This window comes from Bombina bombina, chromosome 4 (genome assembly GCF_027579735.1).
Source record: "Bombina bombina isolate aBomBom1 chromosome 4, aBomBom1.pri, whole genome shotgun sequence".
Classification (NCBI taxonomy): Eukaryota; Metazoa; Chordata; class Amphibia; order Anura; family Bombinatoridae; genus Bombina; species Bombina bombina.
Genome location: NC_069502.1, coordinates 863,242,717 through 863,270,276, shown reverse-complemented (window position 1 = coordinate 863,270,276; position 27,560 = coordinate 863,242,717). Strand labels below are relative to the sequence as shown.

The 27,560-nt window shown below is 38.3% G+C and overlaps 1 protein-coding gene across 1 annotated transcript in view; it reads right to left on the bottom strand.

Moving 5' to 3' along the window:
- Positions 1-935: 935 nt before the first annotated feature.
- LOC128658005 (zinc finger protein OZF-like) overlaps positions 936-27,560 on the bottom strand; it is a 46,064-nt gene continuing 19,439 nt past the window's right edge. Inside the window, exon 3 of the mRNA XM_053712445.1 lies at positions 936-2,024. Coding sequence (XP_053568420.1) covers positions 1,189-2,024 — 836 coding nt within the window. The 3' untranslated portion in view covers positions 936-1,188. The remainder of the gene's footprint in view (positions 2,025-27,560) is intronic.

Sequence of the window (27,560 nt, the reverse complement as noted above, 5' to 3'; positions counted from 1 at the left end):
CAGCAGCAGATGAAATAAGCTGTTCTCCTTTCCTAGAAACGCATTCTTTCAGAAACTCATGCGTTTCTAGACAGTCCCTAAAATTCTCTTTCTACACTCGGAAGTGAAGAAAAGTGGCACACAATGCAGTTTGCTGCCTTCCATAGCTCCGCCCCTCGTGGGCATCCCTTGCAAAAAACAACAATTTCCCGGTCTGCATTTTGTTAAAGTTTAACCGCCAGGAGTAGTGGAACCACCAGAGAGTAATTGCCAAGCAGTCCTTTCTCAGCCCCAGTGTCTGCATAAAACGGCTGTCAAATGAATCCTCTCCAGTACAGGAGAGTAAAATTGTCCCTTTACAATAAAGTGCCTTTCGTATTAAAATGGCCCTTGTCATTTTTGTCTTGAATTAAAGTGCCCACTTTTTCTGAGTGTTTCTTTTCTCCTTCCCAGAAATAATAGTCAGCACTTACCTCTCAAATCTGCCCGACAGCAAGGTAGCTCACCAGGTTTGAGAGGTCCTCTCACTCACATAGCCCTGTGAAAGAATTTTTTTTTACTCAGGCTTTCAGAGTAAGGGCAGCATAAATTACATGGGAGGCGCAGTGAGAATTATGTCCCACAAGTTCCCAGTGCTCTAAAGCCACCACTGCCCTACTGAAGAGACTGATGTGGACTACGGCTACACCCTAGAACAAAGCAGCACAATCTTGCACCACTTAAAAAAAAATAATCTTTTTCTAACACCTAACTTTACCACTTCCTTGCACATCTTTGCTGTGGTGCTCTTTGCCACCTCCTGCTGGGCAGGAGTGATATTCCCAATAGTAATTAGATGATCCGTGGACTTTTCGTGTCATTAGAAATATATAACTGTGTTGGTCATGCAAAACTGGGGAATGGGTAATAAAGGGATTATATTTTTAAACAATAAAAATTCTGGTGTAGACTGTCCCTTTAAGATATAATTTCCTTTAATATGAATTTTCTGCTGAGTAATAAGATTTGATTTCCAAGCAAAACATTTATCACATTCATTTCTCTCATGTGTGAATTTTCTTATGGCTAATAACATGTAATTTCAGATTAAAACACTTTCCAGTCAGAACCTAAAAATGCTTTTTAATCTGTGTGAATTTTGTGATGCTTAATAAGATCTGATTTCCAAATAAAACATTTCCCCCAGTCAGAATATGAAAATGCCTTCTCTCATTTATGAATTTTCTGATGGTTAACAAGATGTGATTTCTGAGTAAAACATTTCCCACAGTCAGAACATGAAAATGCTTTTTCTCCTGTGTGAATTTTTTGATGCCTAACAAAATCTGATTTCCGAGTAAAACATTTCCCACAGTCAGAACATGAAAATGCTTTTTCTCCTGTGTGAATTTTGTGATGCGTAATAAGATCTGATTTCCGAGAAAAACGTTTCCCACAGTCAGAACATGAAAATGCTTTTTCTCCTGTATGAACTTTGTAATGCATAATAAGATCTGATTTCTGAGTAAAACATTTCCCACAGTCAGAACAAGAAAATGCTTTTAATCCTGTGTGAGTTTTGTGATGCATAATAAGATGGGATTTCTGAGTAAAACATTTCCCACAGTCAGAACATGAAAATGCTTTTTCTCCTGTATGAATTTTATGATGCTTAATAAGATCTGATTTCAGAGTAAAACATTTCCCACAGTCAGAACATGAAAATGCTTTTTCTCCTGTGTGAGTTTTGTGATGCTTAATAAGATCCGATTTCCGAGTAAAACATTTCCCACAGTCAGAACATGAAAATGCTTTCACTCCTGTATGAATTTTCTGATGATCAATAAGATTTGATTTTCGAGTAAAACATTTCCCACAGTCAGAACATGAAAATGCTTTTTCTCCTGTATGAATTTTGTGATGCTTAATAAGATCTGATTTCTCCGTGAAACATTTTCCACATACAGAACATACATTTTCTATGTGGCTTCTTTGATTTTGAAGAAAAATGAAAGAAGCATCTGCACTCTGGCCATGACTAGGATTACTGCAGTCTATGAATTCACCTGTTAATAAGAAATATGAGAGTAAATATGAGAGTAATGTTATTTATTAATTGCATAATTATTTTCTTTTAAGAACATTTTATCTGTTCTGAACGAGTGTCTACCACAAGGGTACAAAACAGGCTATGACCACTATACCTTTTCCCAGGGTCCATGCTAAGGCTTAAGGGCAGTTTACTGACATTATGGACTATTTTTAAGGATGCTTCTGCATTCCACATTTGTTAATCATTAATATAAAAATAAATTCACCGCTAGATTCCACAAACTCACTGTTATAATATATGGAACATGTAGATTTCAGTGCTATATCTTTACTAATGCTTGTACTGCTATTGCCATGTTGCTATTGTTTTACACTTGTGAGTTTTCTCTCGAGGTTGGTGGGGGGCCTTCAGTGAACACTTGCAGTAACACTAACACATCGCAGGATTAGTTACCATAACTTTTGTCTATTAACCTGACATCATGCTGGCTTCTCCCTCGTGACATACCTAAATCTTAGTAATAGGTTATAAGCTTTGGTGTACACCTACAGCACTAAATGCAAAAAAATGTACATTAACACTCATACACATAATCCTCATGTGGAATATAAAGCTATGCATACGTAGTTGAAGCACAGTTGTATACGATAAGTAGATTTACAATCTTTTATACAATAATCTCCTTATCATTTTATAAGAATTGTAATCCCTCTATATGATATTTAATATATATCTTATATATTATATTGATTGTTATTAGATGGTTTGGTTCAGGCCTTTTTCTCTAAAAATCCCCTACAACTTTTCTACATAGCAGCTGCAAGGATCCAAGAGTGATCCACAACCCAAGTAACAGGAACTAAAATGAGGACATTCAGGGAAGATGTACAAACAAGTTTTCTATTCTATACTTGTACTTTTGTTAAATGTATATTCTTGCGTAAATTTGTATCTGTAATGTGCAACTCCTCAATAAAGATTAAAAAAAAGATAAGATAATAATCTTGTACTTTTATAACTATTGTTTTTAAATGCATGTAAAGCTTTTAAAATTGTGTTCATAGGCAATGTTAGTGATTTAATTATTTTAGATCCAAAACTACTGTTTACAACTATTCTTTTTCTGCACAAAGCAGAACCTTGCATTTATACCACGTCCTTTACTTGTAATAAGCGTTTCTACACATCAGATTATAATTTAATGTAAAAAAGTAATGTATAATATTTAAAATTGACTCTGTAGTTAACAAAAAATATATATATATGGAATTTATTTTGCTATTAATTTTTTTGTAATTTTAAAAAGTAGTGCTTTTAAAATGATGCTTACATAAAATGTGAATAATAAAATGACGTCAGTTACAAAACTATAACTATTGTTAGTGTTAACAAATGTTGCTTAAGTTTTTTTTATAGTTTTTTTGCTCTCATAATGCAATGCCTCTTTAACTTACATTGTAAAACTCGCTTCCTCTTTGCTATGCTATTCTGCTGGATCTTTAAGCAATATATGTATTTTTTTTAAGAAGGGACAGTCTGCTTGATATGTTTTATTGTTTAAAAAGATAGATAAAGCCTTTACTATCCATTCCCCAGCTTTGCACAGCCAACATTAATATATTAAACGGACATAAAACCCATTTTCATTCCTGATTTATATAGAACATGTAATTTTAAAGAACTTTCCAATTTAGTATTATCAATTTTGTTTCATTCTCTTGGTATACTTTATTGAAGGTGAAGCAATGCACTACTGGCAACTACATGAAAACACTCATAAACCAATGACAAGAGGTATGTGTGCAGCCACCAATCAGCAGCTAGCTCCCAGCTCTTGAGTCTATCTAGGTATCCTTTTCAACAAAGGATACCAAGGAAAAAAAAACAAGTTAGATAATAGAAGTAAATTGGAAAGTTGTTTAATATTAAATTATGTATCTTTATCATAAAAAAGAAAAATTTTGGGTTTCATGTTCCTTTAATATACTTTTTAACCTCTAAATTTGCCTGTTTTAAGCCCCTGCAGGGCACCACTTATCTCAGAGCTTTTTGTTTTTACAGCCAGACAGTGCTAGTTCATGTGTGCCTTATAGATAACATTGTGTTTACTCCCGTGGAGTTATGCAGGAACCAACACTAATTGGCTAAAATGCCTGTTTCTAAAAAAAGAAAAACACTGAGATAAGGGGCAGTTACAGTGCATCTAAGCAGAAGCTTAGATACAGGTAATCATAGAGGTAAAAATGTCTCTTATCTCAGTGCTTTTTTACAAACTTGTATTTTAGAAAATTAGGTAAGAGGCAGCATGCAGAAGGTTATAAACAGGAAAATTTAGAGGTTATAAAGTATATTAATATAACAGTGCTGGTTAAGCAAAACTGGGGAGTCGGTAATAAAGGGATTATCTATTATTTTGAAAAGAACATAATTTATGTAAGAATTTACCTGATAAATTAATTTCTTTCATATTGGCAAGAGTCCATGAACTAGTGACGTATGGGATATACAATCCTACCAGGAGGGGCAAAGTTTCCCAAACCTCAAAATGCCTATAAATACATCCCTCACCACACCCACAATTCAGTTTAATGAATAGCTAAGCAGTGGAGTGATAAAGAAAGGAGTAGAAAGCATCAACAAAGGAATTTGGAAATAATTGTGCTTTATACAAAAAATCATAACCACCATAAAAAAGGGTGGGCCTCATGGACTCTTGCCAATATGAAAGAAATGAATTTATCAGGTAAATTCTTACATAAATTATGTTTTCTTTCATGTAATTGGCAAGAGTCCATGAGCTAGTGACGTATGGGATATCAATACCCAAGATGTGGAACTCCACGCAAGAGTCACTAGAGATGGAGGGATAAAAACAAAACAACAGCCATAATTCTCTGAAAAAATAATCCACAACCCAAAATATAAGTTTATTCTTTAAATGACAAGAAAAACTTAAAACATCAGCAGAAGAATCAAACAAACAGCTGCCTGAAGAACTTTTCTACCAAAAACTGCTTCTGAAGAAGCAAATACATCAAAACGGTAGAATTTAGTAAATGTATGCAAAGAGGACCAAGTTGCCGCTTTGCAAATCGGATCAATTGAAGTTTCATTCTTAAAAGCCCACGAAGTGGAGACTGATCTAGTAGAATGAGCTGTAATTCTCTGAGGCGGGGTCTTACCCGACTCCAAATAAGCTTAATGAATCAAAAGCTTCAACCAAGAAGCCAAGGAAATATCAGAAGCCTTCTGACCTTTCTTAGGACCAGAAAATAAAACAAATAGACTAGAAGTCTTCCTGAAATCTTTAGTAGCTTCAACATAATATTTCAAAGCTCTTACCACATCCAAAGAATGTAAGGATCTTTCCAAAGAATTCTTAGGATTAGGACACAAGGAAGGAACAACAATTTCTCTACTAATGTTGTTAGAATTCACAACCTTAGGTAAAAATTGAAAAGAAGTCTGCAAAACCACCTTATCCTGATGAAAAATACGAAAAGGAGATTCACAAGAAAGAGCAGATAGCTCAGAAACTCTTCTAGCAGAAGAGATAGCCAAAAGGAACAACACTTTCCAAGAAAGTAGTTTAATGTCCAAAGAATGCATAGGCTGAAATGGAGGAGCCTGTAACGCCTTCAAAATCAAATTAAGACTCCAAGGAGGAGAAATTGATTTAATGACAGGCTTAATACGAACTAACGCCTGTACAAAACAGTAAATATCACTAAGTTTAGCAATCTTTCTGTGAAATAAAACAGAAAGAGCAGAGATTTGTCCCTTCAAAGAACTTACAGACAAACCCTTATCCAAACCATCCTGAAGAAACTGTAAAATTCTAGGAATTCTAAAAGAATGCCAAGAGAATTTATGAGAACACCATGAAATGCAAGTCTTACAAACTCGATAATAAATCTTTCTAGAGACAGATTTACAAGCTTGTAACATTAATCACTGAGTCAGAGAAACCTCTATGACTTAGCACTAAGCGTTCAATTTCCATACCTTCAAATTTAATGATTTGAGATCCTGATGGAAAAATGGACCTTGAGACAGAAGGTCCGGCCTTAACGGAAGTGGCCAAGGTTGGCAACTGGACATCCGAACAAGATCCGCATACTTAAACCTGTGGGGCCATGCTGGAGCCACCAGTAACACAAACGATTGTTCCATGATGATCTTGGAGATCACTCTTGGAAGAGGAACTAGAGGAAGAAAAAACAGAATTTATGCTTACCTGATAAATTACTTTCTCCAACGGTGTGTCCGGTCCACGGCGTCATCCATTACTTGTGGGAAATGTTCTCCCCCACAGGGAAAGGCAAGGAGAGCACACAGCAAGAGCTGTCCATATAGCTCCCCCTCTGGCTCCGCCCCCCCAGTCATTCGACCGACGGTTAGGAGAAAAAGGAGAAACTATAGGGTGCCGTGGTGACTGTAGTGTATAAAGAAAATTTTTTCAACCTGATTAAAAAAAAAAAAAAAAACCAGGGCGGGCCGTGGCCCGGACACACCGTTGGAGAAAGTAATTTATCAGGTAAGCATAAATTCTGTTTTCTCCAACATTGGTGTGTCCGGTCCACGATGTCATCCATTACTTGTGGGAACCAATACCAAAGCTTTAGGACACGGATGAAGCAAATCAGGTTACCTAAACAGAAGGCACCACGGCTTGCAAAACCTTTCTCCCAAAAACAGCCTCCGAAGAAGCAAAAATATCAAATTTGTAGAATTTGGCAAAAGTGTGCAGAGAAGACCAAGTCGCTGCCTTACATATCTGGTCAACAGAAGCCTCGTTCTTATAGGCCCATGTGGAAGCCACAGCCCTAGTAGAGTGAGCTGTGATACGGTCAGGAGGCTGCCGTCCGGCAGTCTCATAAGCCAAGCGGATAATGCTTTTCAGCCAGAAAGAGAGAGAGGTAGCAGTAGCTTTTTGACCTCTCCTCTTACCAGAGTAAACGACAAACAAGGATGAGGTTTGTCTAAAATCTTTTGTTGCTTCTAAATAGAACTTTAAAGCACGAACAACATCTAAATTGTGTAATAAACGTTCCTTCTTTGAAACTGGATTCGGACACAAAGAAGAAACAACTATTTCCTGGTTGATGTTCTTGTTGGAAACAACTTTTGGAAGAAAATCAGGCTTAGTACGCAAAACAACCTTATCTGAATGGAACACCAGATAGGGTGGATCACACTGCAAAGCAGATAATTCAGAAACTCTTCTAGCAGAAGAAATAGCAACCAAAAACAGAACTTTCCAAGATAGTAACTTAATATCTATGGAATGTAAAGGTTCAAACGGAACCCCTTGAAGAACTGAAAGAACTAAATTTAGACTCCAAGGAGGAGTCATGGGTCTGTAAACAGGCTTGATTCTAACCAAAGCCTGAACAAAAGCTTGTACATCTGGCAAAGCTGCCAGTCGTTTGTGCAACAAGACGGATAATGCAGAAATCTGTCCTTTTAGAGAACTAGCTGACAATCCTTTATCCAAACCTTCTTGGAGAAAGGAGAGAATCTTTGGAATTTTAATCTTACTCCAGGAGAGTCCTTTGGATTCACACCAACAGATATATTTTTTCCATATTTTATGGTAAATCTTTCTAGTCACAGGTTTTCTGGCTTGGACCATAGTATCAATCACAGAATTTGAAAACCCACACTTGGATAAAATCAAGCGTTCAATTTCCAAGCAGTCAGCTGCAGAGAAACTAGATTGGGATGTTCGAATGGACCTTGTACTAGAAGGTCCTGTCTCAAAGGTAGCTTCCATGGTGGAGCCGATGACATATTCACCAGGTCTGCATACCAAGTCCTGCGTGGCCACGCAGGAGCTATCAGAATCACTGAGGCCTTCTCCTGTTTGATCCTGGCTATGAGCCTGGGGAGGAGAGGAAACAGTGGAAACACATATGCTAGGTTGAACGACCAAGGCGCCACTAATGCATCCACTAGAGTCGCCTTGGGATCCCTGGATCTGGACCCGGAGCAAGAAATCTTGAAGTTCTGACGGGACGCCATTAGATCCATGTCTGGAATGCCCCATAATTGGGTTAACTGAGCAAAGACCTCCGGATGGAGTTCCCACTCCCCCGGATGGAAAGTCTGACGACTCAAATAGTCCACCTCCCAGTTGTCTACTCCTGGGATGTGAATAGCAGATAGATGGCAGAAGTGATTCTCTGCCCATTGGATTATCTTGGTTACTTCCTTCATCGCTAGGGAACTTTTTGTTCCCCCCTGATGATTGATGTACGCAACAGTCGTTATGTTGTCCGACTGAAATCTTATGAACCTGGCTTCCGCTAGCTGAGGCCAAGCCAGGAGCGCATTGAATATAGCTCTTAGTTCCAAAATGTTTATCGGGAGAAGCGACTCTTCCCGCGACCATAGGCCCTGAGCTTTCAGAGAGTCCCAGACCGCGCCCCACCCCAAGAGGCTGGCGTCGGTCGTGACGATGACCCACTCTACTTGAATTTGGGGAGACAAGTCTGTATAGTCCCCATTCCACTGATTGAGCATGCACAGCTGTAATGGTCTTAGATGAATTCGAGGAACCACATCCATTTCTGCGACCATTAGTCCTATTACTTCCATACATTGAGCTATGGAGGGTTGAGGAATAGAGTGAAGAACTCGACAAGCTTTTAGAAGTTTTGTCTTTCTGACGTCTGTGAGAAAGATCTTCATTTCCACAGAATCTATTATTGTTCCCAGAAAAGGAACCCTTGTGGACGGTGACAGTGAACTTTTTTCTATGTTCACTTTCCACCCGTGAGATCTGAGAAAAGCCAACACAATGTCTGTATGAGCCCTCGCTTTGGAAAGAGACAACGCTTGGATTAGGATGTCGTCTAGATAAGGTGCTACAGCGATGCCCCTAGGTCTTAGGACCGCTAGAAGGGACCCTAGCACCTTTGTGAAAATTCTGGGAGCGGTGGCTAAACCGAATGGAAGAGCCACAAACTGGTAATGTTTGTCCAGAAAGGCGAACCTCAGGAACTGATGATGAGATTTGTGGATTGGGATATGCAGATACGCATCCTTTAGATCCACGGTAGTCAAAAATTGACCCTGCTGGATTGTTGGTAAGATTGTCCGAATGGTTTCCATCTTGAAGGATGGAACTCTGAGGAACTTGTTTAATATCTTTAAATCCAGAATTGGCCTGAAAGTTCCCTCTTTTTTGGGAACCACAAACAGGTTTGAGTAAAACCCTAGACCTTGTTCCCCGGAGGGGACTGGGTTTATCACTCCCATCTTTGATAGGTCTCTTACACAATGTAAGAATGCATGTTTCTTTATCTGGTCTGAAGATAAGCGAGACAGGTGGAACCTTCCCTTTGGAGGAAGTCCCTTGAATTCTAACAGGTATCCCTTGGAAACTATCTCTAGTGTCCAGGGATCCAGAACATCTCTTGCCCAAGCCTGAGCGAAGAGAGATAGTCTGCCCCCTACCAGATCCGGTCCCGGATCGGGGGCTACCCCTTCATGCTGTCTTGGTAGCAGCAGCAGGTTTCTTGGTTTGTTTACCCTTGTTCCAGCCTTGCATGGGCTTCCAAGCGGATTTGGGCTGGGCCGCGTTACCTTCTTGTCTAGCGGCAGTGGAGTTATTAGCCGGTCCGTTCCTGAAATTGCGAAAGGAACGAAAATTAGACTTTTTCTTAGCCTTAAAAGGCCTATCCTGTGGGAGGGCATGGCACTTACCCCCAGTGATGTCTGAAATAATTTCCTTCAATTCCGGCACAAAAAGGGTCTTACCCTTGAAAGGAATATTCAGTAACTTAGTCTTGGACGACACATCTGCCGACCAGGATTTTAGCCAAAGCGCCCTCCGCGCTACTATAGCAAAACCTGAGTTTTTCGCCGCCAATTTCGTTATTTGAAAGGCGGCATCCAATATAAAGGAATTAGCTAACTTTAATGCATGAATTCTGTCCATGACTTCTTCATAGGAAGTCTCTTTCTGGAGCGACCTTTCTAGTTCTTCGAACCAAAAGGACGCCGCTGAAGTGACAGTAATAACACACGTAGCTGGTTGAAGGATGAACCCTTGCTGAACAAAAATCTTTTTAAGCAATCCTTCCAATTTTTTATCCATAGGATCTTTTAAAGCGCAGCTGTCCTCTATAGGAATAGTTGTGCGCTTCGCTAGTGTTGAAACAGCTCCCTCAACCTTCGGGACCGTTTGCCATGCGTCCCTTCGAGGGTCTACTATGGGAAACATTTTCTTAAATATAGGAGGTGGGGCAAAGGGTACACCTGGCTTCTCCCACTCCTTTTCCACTATGTTCGCTACCCTCTTAGGTATTGGAAAAGCGTTGTCGTGCACTGGGACCTCTAAAAATGTGTCCAATTTGCACAACTTCTCTGGTACTACCATGGAATCACAGTCATCCAGAGTAGCTAATACCTCCTTAAGCAAAGCGTGGAGATGTTCTAGCTTAAACTTAAATGCCACTAGATCAGGTTCTGCCTGTTGAGAAATTTTTCCTGAGTCTGAAATTTCACCCTCAGACAGCCCTTCCCTCACAGCCAATTCCGATTGATGTGAGGGTAAAATAGATAAGGCATTGTCAGCGTCTGATTGTTCATCCTTTTTATCTGTATTTAAAACTGAACAATCACGCTTTCTCTGAAAAACTGGCAGTTTGGATAAAAGATTTGCTATAGAATTATCCACTACTGCTGATAATTGTTGCATAGAAATAAGCACTGGCGCGCTAGGTGTCGCCTGCGCGGGCAAAGCTGGTGTAGACACAGAAGGAGAGGATGTAGAGCTATCCCCACTACCTTCATTAGATAAATCATCTTGGGTAACATTATGAAAAATAACAGAGCTGTCCTGATTTTGTTTGGACGCTATGGCGCAATTATCACAAACACTCGAAGTGGGAACCACATTTGTCTCTATACACACAGAACATAGGTTATCTGATGGAACAGACATGTTAAACAGATTTAGGCAGGCAAACAATGCAATAAAAACGATTTTAAACAAAAAAACGTTACTGTCTCTTTAAATAATAAAATGACACATTTATTTCTGAATGTTCAAAAAACTATGAAGGCAATATCCGATTTTTCTGAAATTTGGACCCCAGTGTCTTAATGCTTAGAAAGTATTGCACAGCAAATATGGAGACTCTAGCTCTTAAAACAAGCAAACCAGAGATAATTGTTGGATTTAACCGTTTTTACACACCACAATCCCAGCTACAGCCTTGCTGCAGCTTTTTACCTTCCTTAGGGGTCACCATTCACAGAAAAAAGTCTTTTGGAGTCACTTTCTGAACCACAGGACCCTCTCACATGAATCTGCATGCACTGCCTTGAAATTCAACTGCACAGCTGAAGTGCCAAAATGAGGCTTCCTCCCTCAGCACACTAGAGTGAAGGGGCCTTCCTGACTAGATTTAGGTGTCTAAAACAAGCCAGATCAATAAAAAACGTTCCCAAGTGTATGTGAGCTTATAAAATATTTCAAATGGTATAATATTGTAATAAAAACCAATCAATTTAGCCCCTAACAGTGTCTACCAGCATAAAAAACAAAAAGGGGAAGTCTGTTATCTTTTTTGCTGAGGTGAAAGAAAAATGGCTTACCGTTTCCCCTGAGGGGAAAAATGACTGTCATCTAGCATTAGCTTGTGTTGTTAGAAGGAGACTAGTCATACCTGAAGCAGATGAGTCTGCAAACTGTTACCCCCAACTGAAGTTCTCTTGTTTCAACAGTCCTGCGTGGTAACAGTAATGGATTTTAGTTACTTGTGCTAAAATCATAGCCCTCTTAAACAGAAATCTTCATCACTTTTCTGTTATAGAGTAAATAGTACAAGCCAGCACTATTTTAAAATAACAAACTCTTGATAGAAGAATAAAAAACTACAACTAACACCACAAACTCCTCGCCATCCCCGTGGTAGATGCTACTTGTTCAGAGCGGCAAGGAGAATGACTGGGGGCGGAGCCAGAGGGGGAGCTATATGGACAGCTCTTGCTGTGTGCTCTCCTTGCCTTTCCCTGTGGGGGAGAACATTTCCCACAAGTAATGGATGATGCCGTGGACCGGACACACCAATTTTGGAGAAATGTAAGCAGGATGATAACACCAAGGAAGTGTCAGCGCATCCACTGCTTCCGCCTGAGCATCCCTGGACCTGGACAGGTATCTGGGAAGTTACCCCTGAAGACTCCAGGTCTGAAACACACTTCAGGAAAGCCTGAGCTTTTACTGGATTTGCTGGGATGCGTGAGAGAAAAAATCTTCTCACAGGAGGTCTTACGCTGAATCCTATTCGATACCCTTGAGAGACAATGCTCTGAATCCATTGATTTTGGACAGAATTTATCCAAATATCCTTGAAATACCTTAACCTGCTCCCTATCAGCTGAGTTGGAATGAGGGCCGCACGTTCATGCGGACTTAGGGGCTGACTTTGGTTTTTTAAAAGGCTTGGATTTATTTCAATTTGAGGAAGGCTTACAATTGGAAACAGATTCCTTGGGGGAAGGATTAGATTTTTGTTCCTTATTTTGACGAAAGGAACGAAAACGGTTAGAAGCCTTAGATTTACCCTTAGGTTTTTTATCCTGAGGCAGAAAAATCCCTTTCCCCCAGTAACAGTTGAGATAATAGAATCCAACTGAGAACCAAATAAATTATTACCTTGGAAAGAAAGAGATAGTAATCTAGACTTAGATGTCATATCAGCATTCCAAGATTTAAGCCACAAAGCTCTTCTAGCTAAAATAGCTAGACATGGATCTAACATCAATTTTGATAATATCAAAAATGGCATCACAAATAAAATGATTAGCATGTTGTAGTAAGCGAACAATGCTAGACATGTCAGTATCCAATTCTTGTTGCCCTAAATTCTCCAACCAAAAAGTTGATGCAGCCGCAACATCAGCCAAAGTAATTGCAGGCCTGAGAAGATGACCTGAATATAGATAGGCTTTTCTTAGATACGATTCAAGTTTCCTATCTAAAAGAAGTACTATCTTCCATAGGAATAGTGGTACGTTTGGCAAGAGTAGAAATAACCCCATCAACCTTGAGGATCTTTTCCCAAAACTCTATAGAAAATGCTGGTATTTTTTAAACCTTTAAGAAGGAATAAAAGGAGTACCTAGCTTATTCCATTCCTTAGAAATCATATCAGAAATAGCATCAGAAATAGGAAAAACCTCTGGAGTAACCACAGGAGGTTTAAAAACAGCATTTAAATGTTTACTAGTCTTAATGTCAAGAGGACTGGCTTCCTCAATATCCAAAGTAATTAACAATTCTTTTAACAAAGAACGAATATACTCCATTTTAAATAAATAAGTAGATTTGTCAGTATCAATATCTGAGGAAGGATCTTCTGAATCAGATAGATCCTCATCAGAAGAGGATAATTCAGTATGTTGTCGGTTATTTGAAATTTCATCAACTTTATGAGAAGTTTTAAAAGACCTTTTACGTTTATTAGAAGGCGGGAATGCAGACAAAGCCTTCTGAATAGAATCGGTAACAAATTCTTTAAAATTCATAGGTATATCATGTACATTAGAAGTTGAAGGAACTACAACCGGCAATGTACTATTACTGATGGCTATATTGTCTGAATGTAAAAGTTTATCATGACAACTGTTACAAATGACATTCGGAGATATAATTTCCACAATCTTACAATAAATGCACTTAGCTTTGGTAGAACCGATGTCAGGCAGCAAAGTTCCAACAGATACTTCTGAGACAGGATCAGATTGTGACATCTTGCAAAATGTAAAAAAAACAACAACATATAAAGCAAAAATGATCAATTTCCTCATATGACAGTTTCAGGAATGGGAAAAAATGCAAATAGCATAGCCCTCTGACATAGAAAAAGGCAAGAGGCAAATAGCAATGGGGTAATAAAATAATGAAAAAATTGGGCGCAAAGTATGACGCACAACGTGACTGAAATTTTTTTGGAGCCAACAACATCCTGAAATGACACACTTGCGTCACTAACGACGCAACCCTGTGTAGTAACTCAGCGTCAACTACGACACCGGAAATGACGAACTTGCGCCAACGGACGTACTTTAGCGCCAAAAAAGTCTCACGCCAAGAATGACGCAATAAAGTCAAGCATTTGGCGCACCCGCGGGCCTAGTACTGCCCGCAATTTGCAATAAAAATATAATCAATCTGAAAATAAGACTAAACCCCAGGTAAGAAAAAATATTTCTTAAAATGTTTATTTTCCCCCAAATATGAAACTGACAGTCTGCACAAGGAAATACATGAACCTGACTCATGGCAAATATAAGTACAATACATATATTTAGAACTTTATATAAATGCATAAAGTGCCAAACCATAGCTGGGGTGTCTTAAGTAATAAAAAACATACTTACCGAAAAGACACCCATCCACATATAGCAGATAGCCAAACCAGTACTGAAACAGTTATCAGTAGAGGTAATAGTAAATGAGAGTATATCGTCGATCTGAATAGGGAGGTAGGAGATGAATCTCTACGACCGATAACAGAGAACCTATGAAATAGACCCCCCCGGGAAATCATTGCATTCAATAGGTGATACTCCCTTCACGTCCCTCTGACATTCGCTGTACTCTGAGAGGAATCGGGCTTCAACAATGCTGAGAAGCGCATGTCAACGTAGAAATCTTAGCACAAACTTACTTCACCACCTCCATAGGAGGCAAAGTTTGTAAAACTGAATTGTGGGTGTGGTGAGGGGTGTATTTATAGGCATTTTGAGGTTTGGGAAACTTTGCCCCTCCTGGTAGGATTGTATATCCCATACGTTACTAGCTCATGGACTCTTGCCAATTACATGAAAGAAAATAACATTTTTCAAGTAACCTGTCCCTTTAAATAAACATTTTCTAAGCTTATGATGAATAATTCAGTTGCATGAAAGTTTATTTAAAAAATATTTAAAAAAAAAACGTTTCCTGAAATAAAGCAAAACTCACCTATCTGAAAAGCTTCAGCATTTCTTTATCTCAAAACTCCAAATTCACCAATGCTTTGGATAGTTCCACTGCCCTTCAAAAAGCACATTCCCCCAAAAGTCCAAGGAATTACTCCCATATCAGCAAGGCTGCATTTCTCAGACAGGTAAGTACTGCTTGTGCTGATATAATTTTAAAATACAAAATATAGCCCTTTAAAGGGATACTAAACACAATTATTTTCTTTCATGATTCCAATAGAGCATGACATTTTAAGCAACTCCCTAATTTACTCCTATTATCAATTTGTCTTTATTCTCTTGCCCGGCCCATTTTAGGTTCAGCACCCTTGACAGCGCTTGCTTACCAATTAGCAATCGCTACCCAGGTGATGAACCAAAAAAGGGCCGGCTCCTACGCTTTACATTCTACTATAAAGATAGCAAGAGAACGATGAAAAAACATAATTTATGTAAGAACTTACCTGATAAATTCATTTCTTTCATATTAGCAAGAGTCCATGAGCTAGTGACGTATGGGATATACATTCCTACCAGGAGGGGCAAAGTTTCCCAAACCTCAAAATGCCTATAAATACACGCCTCACCACACCCACAATTCAGTTTAACGAATAGCCAAGAAGTGGGGTGATAAAAAAGTGCGAAAGCATATAAAATAAGGAATTGGAATAATTGTGCTTTATACAAAATCATAACCACCACAAAAAAAGGGCGGGCCTCATGGACTCTTGCTAATATGAAAGAAATGAATTTATCAGGTAAGTTCTTACATAAATTATGTTTTCTTTCATGTAATTAGCAAGAGTCCATGAGCTAGTGACGTATGGGATAATGACTACCCAAGATGTGGATCTTTCCACACAAGAGTCACTAGAGAGGGAGGGATAAAATAAAGACAGCCAATTCCTGCTGAAAATAATCCACACCCAAAATAAAGTTTAACGAAAAACATAAGCAGAAGATTCAAACTGAAACCGCTGCCTGAAGTACTTTTCCACCAAAAACTGCTTCAGAAGAAGAAAATACATCAAAATGGTAGAATTTAGTAAAAGTATGCAAAGAGGACCAAGTTGCTGCTTTGCAGATCTGGTCAACCGAAGCTTCATTCCTAAACGCCCAGGAAGTAGATACTGACCTAGTAGAATGAGCTGTAATTCTCTGAGGCGGAATTTTACCCGACTCAACATAGGCAAGATGAATTAAAGATTTCAACCAAGATGCCAAAGAAATGGCAGAAGCTTTCTGGCCTTTTCTAGAACCGGAAAAGATAACAAATAGACTAGAAGTCTTACGGAAAGATTTCGTAGCTTCAACATAATATTTCAAAGCTCTAACAACATCCAAAGAATGCAACGATTTCTCCTTAGAATTCTTAGGATTAGGACATAATGAAGGAACCACAATTTCTCTACTAATGTTGTTGGAATTCACAACTTTAGGTAAAAATTCAAAAGAAGTTCGCAACACCGCCTTATCCTGATGAAAAATCAGAAAAGGAGACTCACAAGAAAGAGCAGATAATTCAGAAACTCTTCTGGCAGAAGAGATGGCCAAAAGGAACAAAACTTTCCAAGAAAGTAATTTAATGTCCAATGAATGCATAGGTTCAAACGGAGGAGCTTGAAGAGCTCCCAGAACCAAATTCAAACTCCAAGGAGGAGAAATTGACTTAATGACAGGTTTTATACGAACCAAAGCTTGTACAAAACAATGAATATCAGGAAGAATAGCAATCTTTCTGTGAAAAAGAACAGAAAGAGCAGAGATTTGTCCTTTCAAAGAACTTGCGGACAAACCCTTATCTAAACCATCCTGAAGAAACTGTAAAATTCTCGGTATTCTAAAAGAATGCCAAGAAAAATGATGAGAAAGACACCAAGAAATATAAGTCTTCCAGACTCTATAATATATCTCTCGAGATACAGATTTACGAGCCTGTAACATAGTATTAATCACGGAGTCAGAGAAACCTCTTTGACCAAGAATCAAGCGTTCAATCTCCATACCTTTAAATTTAAGGATTTCAGATCCTGATGGAAAAAAGGACCTTGTGACAGAAGGTCTGGTCTTAACGGAAGAGTCCACGGTTGGCAAGAGGCCATCCGGACAAGATCCGCATACCAAAACCTGTGAGGCCATGCTGGAGCTACCAGCAGAACAAACGAGCATTCCTTCAGAATCTTGGAGATCACTCTTGGAAGAAGAACTAGAGGCGGAAAGATATAGGCAGGATGATACTTCCAAGGAAGTGATAATGCATCCACTGCCTCCGCCTGAGGATCCCGGGATCTGGACAGATACCTGGGAAGTTTCTTGTTTAGATGGGACGCCATCAGATCTATTTCTGGAAGTTCCCACATTTGAACAATCTGAAGAAATACCTCTGGGTGAAGAGACCATTCGCCCGGATGCAACGTTTGGCGACTGAGATAATCCGCTTCCCAATTGTCTACACCTGGGATATGAACCGCAGAGATTAGACAGGAGCTGGATTCCGCCCAAACCAAAATTCGAGATACTTCTTTCATAGCCAGAGGACTGTGAGTCCCTCCTTGATGATTGATGTATGCCACAGTTGTGACATTGTCTGTCTGAAAACAAATGAACGATTCTCTCTTCAGAAGAGGCCAAAACTGAAGAGCTCTGAAAATTGCACGGAGTTCCAAGATATTGATAGGTAATCTCACCTCCTGAGATTCCCAAACTCCCTGTGCCGTCAGAGATCCCCACACAGCTCCCCAACCCGTGAGACTTGCATCTGTTGAAATTACAGTCCAGGTCGGAAGCACAAAAGAAGCCCCCTGAATTAAACGATGGTGATCTGTCCACCATGTTAGAGAGTGCCGAACAATCGGTTTTAAAGATATTGTTTGAGATATCTTCGTGTAATCCTTGCACCATTGCTTCAGCATACAGAGCTGAAGAGGTCGCATGTGAAAACGAGCAAAGGGGATCGCGTCCGATGCAGCAGTCATAAGACCTAGAATTTCCATGCATAAGGCTACCGAAGGGAATGATTGTGACTGAAGGTTTCGACAAGCTGCAATCAATTTTAGACGTATCTTGTCTGTTAAAGACAGAGTCATGGACACTGAATCCATCTGGAAACCCAGAAAGGTTACCCTTGTCTGAGGAATCAAAGAACTTTTTGGTAAATTGATCCTCGAACCATGATCTTGAAGAAACAACACAAGTCGATTCGTATGAGATTCTGCTAAATGTAAAGACTGAGCAAGTACCAAGATATCGTCCAAATAAGGAAATACCACAATACCCTGTTCTCTGATTACAGACAGAAGGGCACCGAGAACCTTTGTAAAAATTCTTGGAGCTGTAGCTAGGCCAAACGGCAGAGCCACAAACTGGTAATGCTTGTCCAGAAAAGAGAATCTCAGGAACTGAAAATGATCTGGATGAATCGGAATATGCAGATATGCATCCTGTAAATCTATTGTGGACATATAATTCCCTTGCTGAACAAAAGGCAAGATAGTCCTTACAGTTACCATTTTGAACGTTGGTATCCTTACATAACGATTCAATATTTTTAGATCCAGAACTGGTCTGAAGGAATTCTCCTTCTTTGGTACAATGAAGAGATTTGAATAAAACCCCATCCCCTGTTCCTGAACTGGAACTGGCATAATTACTCCAGTCAACTCTAGATCTGAAACACATTTCAGAAATGCTTGAGCTTTTACTGGATTTACTGGGACACGGGAAAGAAAAAATCTCTTTGCAGGAGGTCTTATCTTGAAACCAATTCTGTACCCTTCTGAAACAATGTTCTGAATCCAAAGATTGTGAACAGAATTGATCCAAATTTCCTTGAAAAAACGTAACCTGCCCCCTACCAGCTGAGCTGGAATGAGGGCCACACCTTCATGTGGACTTAGAAGCAGGCTTTGCCTTTCTAGCTGGCTTGGATTTATTCCAGACTGGAGATGGTTTCCAAACTGAAACTGCTCCTGAGGATGAAGGATCAGGCTTTTGTTCTTTGTTGAAACGAAAGGAACGAAAACGATTATTAGCTCTGCTTTTACCTTTAGATTTTTTATCCTGTGGTAAAAAAGTTCCTTTCCCACCAGTAACAGTTGAAATGATGGAATCCAACTGAGAACCAAATAATTTGTTACCCTGGAAAGAAATAGAAAGTAAAGTTGATTTAGAAGCCATATCAGCATTCCAAGTTTTAAGCCATAAAGCTCTTCTAGCTAAAATAGCTAGAGACATAAACCTGACATCAACTCTGATAATATCAAAAATGGCATCACAGATAAAATTATTAGCATGCTGAAGAAGAATAATAATGTCATGAGAATCACGATGTGTTACTTGTTGCGCTAAAGTTTCCAACCAAAAAGTTGAAGCTGCAGCAACATCAGCCAAAGATATAGCAGGTCTAAGAAGATTACCTGAACACAGATAAGCTTTTCTTAGAAAGGACTCAATTTTCCTATCTAGAGGATCCTTAAACGAAGTACCATCTGACGTAGGAATAGTAGTACGTTTAGCAAGGGTAGAAATAGCCCCATCAACTTTAGGGATTTTGTCCCAAAATTCTAATCTGTCAGACGGCACAGGATATAAATGCTTAAAACGTTTAGAAGGAGTAAATGAATTACCCAATTTATCCCATTCTTTGGAAATTACTGCAGAAATAGCATTAGGAACAGGAAAAACTTCTGGAATAACCACAGGAGCTTTAAATACCTTATCTAAACGTTTAGAATTAGTATCAAGAGGACCAGAATCCTCTATTTCTAAAGCAATTAGAACTTCTTTAAGTAAAGAACGAATAAATTCCATTTTAAATAAATATGAAGATTTATCAGCATCAACCTCAGAGACAGAATCCTCTGAACCAGAGGAGTCATCAGAATCAGAATGATGATGTTCATTTAAAAATTCATCTGTAGGGAGAGAAGATTTAAAAGATTTTTTACGTTTACTAGAAGGAGAAATAACAGACATAGCCTTCTTTATGGATTCAGAAACAAAATCTCTTATATTATCAGGAACATTCTGCACCTTAGATGTTGAGGGAACTGCAACAGGCAATGGTACTTTACTAAAGGAAATATTATCTGCTTTAACAAGTTTGTCATGACAATCAATACAAACAACAGCTGGAGAAATAGCTACCAAAAGTTTACAGCAGATACACTTAGCTTTGGTAGATTCAGCACTTGACAGCGATTTTCCTGTAGTATCTTCTGGCTCAGATGCAACGTGAGACATCTTGCAATATGTAAGAGAAAAAACAACATATAAAGCAAAATTGATCAAATTCCTTAAATGACAGTTTCAGGAATGGGAAAAAATGCCAAAGAACAAGCTTCTAGCAACCAGAAGCAATAAAAAATGAGACTTAAATAATGTGGAGACAAAAGCGACGCCCAAATTATTTGGCGCCTAAATGCTTTTTGGCGTCAAAAATGACGCCACATCCGGAACGCCGACATTTTTGGCGCGAAATAACGTCAAAAAATGACGCAACTTCCGGCGACACGTATGACGCCGGAAACGGAAATAGAATTTTTGCGCCAAAAAAGTCCGCGCCAAGAATGACGCAATAAAATGAAGCATTTTCAGCCCCCGCGAGCCTAACAGCCCACAGGGAAAAAGTCAAATTTTAAGGTAAGAAAAAATGGTCAAATCAAAATGCATTATCCCAAATATGAAACTGACTGTCTGAAAATAAGGAAAGTTGAACATTCTGAGTCAAGGCAAATAAATGTTTGAATACATATATTTAGAACTTTATAAACAAAGTGCCCAACCATAGCTTGGAGTGTCACTGAAAATAAGACTTACTTACCCCAGGACACTCATCTACATATAGCAGATAGCCAAACCAGTACTGAAACGAGAATCAGCAGAGGTAATGGTATATATAAGAGTATATCGTCGATCTGAAAAGGGAGGTAAGAGATGAATCTCTACGACCGATAACAGAGAACCTATGAAATAGACCCCGTAGAAGGAGATCACTGCATTCAAATAGGCAATACTCTCCTCACATCCCTCTGACATTCACTGCACGCTGAGAGGAAAACCGGGCTCCAACTTGCTGCGGAGCGCATATCAACGTAGAATCTAGCACAAACTTACTTCACCACCTCCATCGGAGGCAAAGTTTGTAAAACTGAATTGTGGGTGTGGTGAGGGGTGTATTTATAGGCATTTTGAGGTTTGGGAAACTTTGCCCCTCCTGGTAGGAATGTATATCCCATACGTCACTAGCTCATGGACTCTTGCTAATTACATGAAAGAAATTGATAATAGGAGTAACTTAGAACATCGCTTAAAATGGCATGCTCTATCTGAAATATATATATAAAAAAAGGGTTTAATATCCCTTTAATGCAAAGAAAATGTAAACTTTAAAATGCATTAAAACTAAATAATAGAACTACTTGTACTTCAAGGTCATTTTTAAATTTATTAAGCAGTCTCCATGACTTAAGGGTAGAGTAAATCCTCACACAGTTTCTCCTTATTAGACTTTATATAAATTACTGCCCTTTTCTGTATCAGGTACTGCAGGGCAGAGACATTTGTTTAAAACAAAGAGGCAGCCTAGAAAATTTAGAAGCCGGTAATTTTGAAGTGTCCACTTGATGACAATGGGGCTGATTTATCAAAGCGTCAATCTCTGTGCATTCGCTGGAGTCAATACACTCGCCAGACATCGCTACCGCGAATCTACATACAACACCCTTATTTATTAAAAAGTCTGTCAAAAACATGCGTGTCAAGTACGGAGCGATCAGCATCGGACTGTTAATAAATAAGGAGTCATCGATGTCGCAGATATTCTGTTTTTCCAACTTAATTTATACCATTTCATTACTGTCCTTGAACAAGCACATTTCTCTAAAGGTAATCTTTTATTTTCCATCTGTTAATGTCCAAGAAATAGCTAGATTTATACCTGAACAAACAATAATATTTTATAAAAAGTTTTATTTATTTTTTATTTATTTGTTATACAAAAAAATCTGATATATATGATATTTTCACATAAATTAATGTGTATTTGTATTTCTAGAAATCATGATCATGCTTTTTCGTTTTTCGAAATGATTATTAATGCTAGAATTTGTACATATATTTTTGCACATATATATATACACACTGTGGATATAAAAAGTCTACACACCCCTGTTAAAATGGTAGGTTTCTGTGATGTAAAAAAATGAGACAAAGATAAATCATTTCAGAACTTTTTCCACCTTTATTGTGACCTATAAACTGTACAACTCAATTGAAAAACAAACAGAAATGTTTTAGGTAGAGGGAAGAAAAAATTTAAAAAATAAAATAATATGGTTGCATAAACTAAAGCAACTTTTGATTTTATTACAGGACTCAGTCTTTTTGGGTATGGGTCTATCAGCATGGCACATTTTGACTTGGCAAGATTTGCCCACTCTTCTTTGCAAAAACACTCCAAATCTGTCAAATTGCGAATCTTCTTCTGGTGAAGCCATTCCTTTGTTGATTTGGATGTATTATTTGGGTTGTTGTCATGCTGAAAAATTAAGTTCCTCTTCATGTTCAGCTTTCTAGCAGAAGCCTGAAGGTTTTGTGCCAATATTGACTGGTATTTGGAACTGTTCATAATTCCATCAAGCTTAACTAAGGCCCCAGTTCCAGCTGAAGAAAAACAGCCCCAAAGCATGATGGTGCCACCACCATGCTTCACTGTGGGTATGGTGTTCTTTTGGTGATGTGCAGGGTTGTTTTTGCGCCAAACATATCTTTTGGAATTATGGCCAAAAAGTTCAACCTTGGTTTCATCAGACCATAACACCTTATCCCACATGCTTTTGGGAGACTTCAGATGTGTTTTTGCAAAATGTAGCCTGGCTTGGATGTTTTTCTTCGTAAGAAAAGGCTTTCATCTTGCCACTCTACCCCATAGCCCAGACATATGAAGAATATGTGAGATTGTTGTCACATGTACCAAACAGCCAGTACTTGCCAGATATTCCTGCAGCTCCTTTAATGTTGCTGTAGGCCACTTGGTAACCTCCCGGACCAGTTTTCTTCTTGTCTTTTCATCAATTTTGAAGGGACGTCCAGTTCTTGGTAATGTCACTGTTGTGCCATATTTTCTCCACTTGTTGATGACTGTCTTCAATATGTTCCATGATATATCTAATGCCTTGGAAATTCTTTTGTACCCTTCTCCTGACTGATACCTTTTAACAATGAGATCCCTCTGATGCTTTGGAAGCTCTCTGTGGACCATGGCTTTTGCTGTAGGATGCGACTAAGAAAATTTCAGGAAAGGCCAACTAGAGCAGCTGAACTTTATTTGGGGTTAATCAGAGGCACTTTAAATGATGGCAGGTGTATGCTGACTCCTATTTAACATGATTTTGAATGTGATTGCTTAATTCTGAAAACAGCTACATCCCCAGTTATAAGAGGGTGTACACACTTATGCAACCACATTATTTTAGTTTTTTTTTTGTTTTCTTCCCTCCATCTAAAAGATTTCAGTTTGTTTTTCAATTGAGTTGTACAGTTTATAGGTCACATTAAAGGTGGAAAAAGTTCTGAAATTATTTATCTTTGTCTCATTTTTTTACACTGCAAATATATATATATATATATATATATATATATATATATATATATATATATATATATATATATATATATATGTGTGTGTGTGTGTATGTCAGAAATATAGTGTAAATATATTATTATTCTGAGCAATAATAATTGTGAATATAGCATGTAATCAGGGTATCATATGTATTTATTTGCAATCAATGGATATTTTAAGAGCTGGGCCAGTTTTCTCTCTGCACCTGTGTAACCCCTCCTGATGTGTTAAAAAATGGGCTGGCATATAAGATGACATTTCTTAATGACAATGAAATTCAAGAGAAGGAAGAAAAACACTGAAAATATCATGACAGTAAAGAGGTGATTTTAATTTCTGCTGTTTCTGATTCATGACAGTTTAATGTTAGGAGGACTATCCCTTTGAGCTATCAGCGTAAGACTATATTGAATCAAACATCATTCGATTTTTTTAAATCATTGTCAGAAATATTACACCGTATGTCCTAATGTCAGCATTCATGTTTAACTTTAATACTAATTTCACATATGCATACTTTCAAAGTATAATACAAAATGTAACAATGGCACTTACAAGTTCTAATTAGTGATCAATGACACAAGTATCGAGCAAATTGATTCGTTAGTGATAGTAGAAAATGTACATTTAAATCAGGTTGGCTGGTGTCATAAATCATGTAATTATGCATTTCCCAATCAAAAGTAGTGGGAACTTTCACTAGTTTGTGGGTTGTTTAGGAGTTCGAGTATTGCGTCAAATTTGATGCGAAATGCAGTGGGACTTGTATTACATGCGTAAAACATGGTGAAATTAGATTGATTAAAAAAAGGAAGTTAGCTATAGTATGTAATGTATTTATATCATTTTTATACCTATATCTACTAGTCCTGCTGCCAGACAGACCTTACCTGTCATTAAAACTACTTTTAAAATGAATCTGTCCCTTGAAATTACATGTGATTATATTATTGTTAATTAACATATTATTTAGATACTGAACATGCGTCTTTGTTGTCTGTGTGATTTAGAAAGAGTATACAATTGTAATCAACTTTCTAATTTACATAAATATGTAATAAGCTTCATTCTCTTGCATCTAACATAACCATTCTGGGTTTTCAGACTTCCATTGATTTCTTTGGCATTCGCGGCCTCAAGGGAGGCGGTTTAAACGATGGGTACGAAACGGCGGAAAAGATGCAAGCGTAGCTGTTGAATGTTTGATTAATTGGGAAGAGGGTCAAATAGAGTTGAATGTGAATTCAAAACATCTGGAATGATGCAAGCATCGATCTGCGTCGGATGGAGATCGCGGGAGCGTATATTACACATTTCAACATTTGACGATCTTGACGCTTTGTTAACTACGGCGGATCAACTTTGCGCCTAATTTGACGCGAGATTCCAGCGTATTATCAGTTGAAGCTTTGATAAATCGGCCCCTTAACCTTTGATTGCCCAAATAAATATAAAACTGTATAGCAATCTCAAAATGTGATTATTTAAAAGGTGAATTAAAACATGAATGTGAGTAATAAATACAGAAGGTAAAACAATGCTATATCAGAAATCTAGCATTATTAAACTTCCAGCCTAGCTGCCTGTCACCTCTGCAAGGTGGTGCCATATTGTAACCTAGGTTTTGCTTACCTGATAAATTAATTTCTTTCATGATAGCAAGAGTCCATAAGATCATCACATATAGGATTACATTTCACCCAACTACAAACCAGAGCTTCAATTCCTCCCACAATCCCTCAATCATACATATGACCAAGTAGAGAAAAAAAAACTAGAGAAGTAGGAAAGGAAAAAGCAAGGCAAATGAAGTGCAAAATAAGTCCTGCCGCCAGCTATACAGAAAAACAAGGGCAGGGCTAATGGACTCTCACCATGATGAAAGAAATTAAAGGGACAGTCTAGGCCAAAAAAAACTTTCATGATTCAGATAGAGCATGTAATTTTAAACAATTTTCCAATTTACTTTTATCACCAATTTTGCTTTGTTCTCTTGGTATTCTTAGTTGAAAGCTTAACCTACGAGGTTCATATGCTAATTTCTTAGACCTTGAAGCCCACCTCTTTCAGAATGCATTTTAACAGTTTTTCACCACTAGAGGGTGTTAGTTCACATATTTCATATAGATAACACTGTGCTCGTGCACGTGAAGTAATCTTGGAGCAGGCACTGATTGGCTAGACTGCAAGTCTGTCAAAAGAACTGAAAAAAGGGGCAGTTTGCAGAGGCTTAGATACAAGATAATCACAGAGGTTAAAAGTATATTATTATAACTGTGTTGGTTATGCAAAACTGGGAAATGGGTAATAAAGGGATTATCTATCTTTTAAAACAATAACAATTCTGGTGTAGACTGTCCCTTTAATGCGGTAAGCATAAATGTTGAGTTCTTTCATAACATAGTGAGAGTCAACAAGATCATCACATATTGAATCTTATACCCAAACAGTGAAGTCCACAAGACTACTATGAGTCTTCCCCCGCAATCAAATATGCCTTATGAATTAAGGCCATAAGCGAAACAGATTAACTGCCGTAGCTTGGTCCAGAAAAATGGACTAACTGTTGCTTGGTCCAGAAAAATGGACTAAAAATATAATTTATGCTTACCTGATAAATTTATTTCTCTTGTAGTGTATCCAGTCCACGGATCATCCATTACTTATGGAATATATTCTCCTTCCCAACAGGAAGTTGCAAGAGTCCACCCACAGCAAAGCTGCTATATAGCTCCTCCCCTAACTGCCATATTCAGTCATTCGACCGAAAACATGCAGAGAAAGGAAAAACCATAGGGTGCAGTGGTGACTGTAGTTCAAATGAAAAAATTACCTGCCTTAAAGTGACAGGGCGGGCCGTGGACTGGATACACTACAAGAGAAATAAATTTATCAGGTAAGCATAAATTATGTTTTCTCTTGTTAAGTGTATCCAGTCCACGGATCATCCATTACTTATGGAATACCCATACCAAAGCTAAAGTACACGGATGATGGGAGGGACAAGGCAGGTACTTAAACGAAAGTTACCACTGCCTGTAAAAAAAAACCTTTCTCCCAAAAATAGACTCCGAAGAAGCAAGGTATCAAATTTGTTAAATTTGAAAAAGTATGAAGCGCAGACCAAGACTCCGTCTTGTAAATCTGTTCAACAGAAGCCACATTTAAAAAAAAAAGGCCCAAGTGAAAACCACAGCTCTAGTAGAATGAGCTGCAATCCCTCGTAAGCTAAATGAATTATGCTTTTTAACCAAAAAGACAGAGAGGCTGCTGAAGTCTTTTGACCTCTCCTCTGTCCAGAATAGACAACAAACAAGGTGAACGTTTGATGAAAACTGTAGTAGCTTGTAAGTAAAACTTTAAAGCACAAACCACGTCCAATATTGTGTAATAGACGTTCCTTCTTTGAGGAAGGATTAGGATACAAGCAAGGAACAACTATGTTCTTGTTAGATACCACCTTAGGAAAAAACCCAGGTTGGTACACAGGACTACCTTATCCGTACGAAGGACCAGATAAGGAGAATCACATTGTAACACAGATAACTTGGAGACTCTACGAGTCGAGGAAATAGCTACCCAAAAGGAACTTTCCAAGATAAAGATTGATATCTATGGAACCTGCCAGACGCTGGTGCAAAAAAATAGACAGAGTAAAAATCTGTCCCTTTTAAGGAATTAGCTGACAACCCTTTACTCAAAAACATCTTGGAGAAAAGATAATATCCTGGGAATCCAGGCTTTACTCCATGAGTAACCCTTGGATTCATAACAATCAGATATTTACACCATATCTATGTTCAATTTTCCTAGAGACAGGCTTTCATGTCTGTATTAAGGTATCAACTCGGAGTGACTGACTCGGAGAAGCCATGCTTTGATAACATCAAGCGTTCAGTCTCCAGGCAGTCCATCTCAGATTGATTCTATTTAGATGGTTGA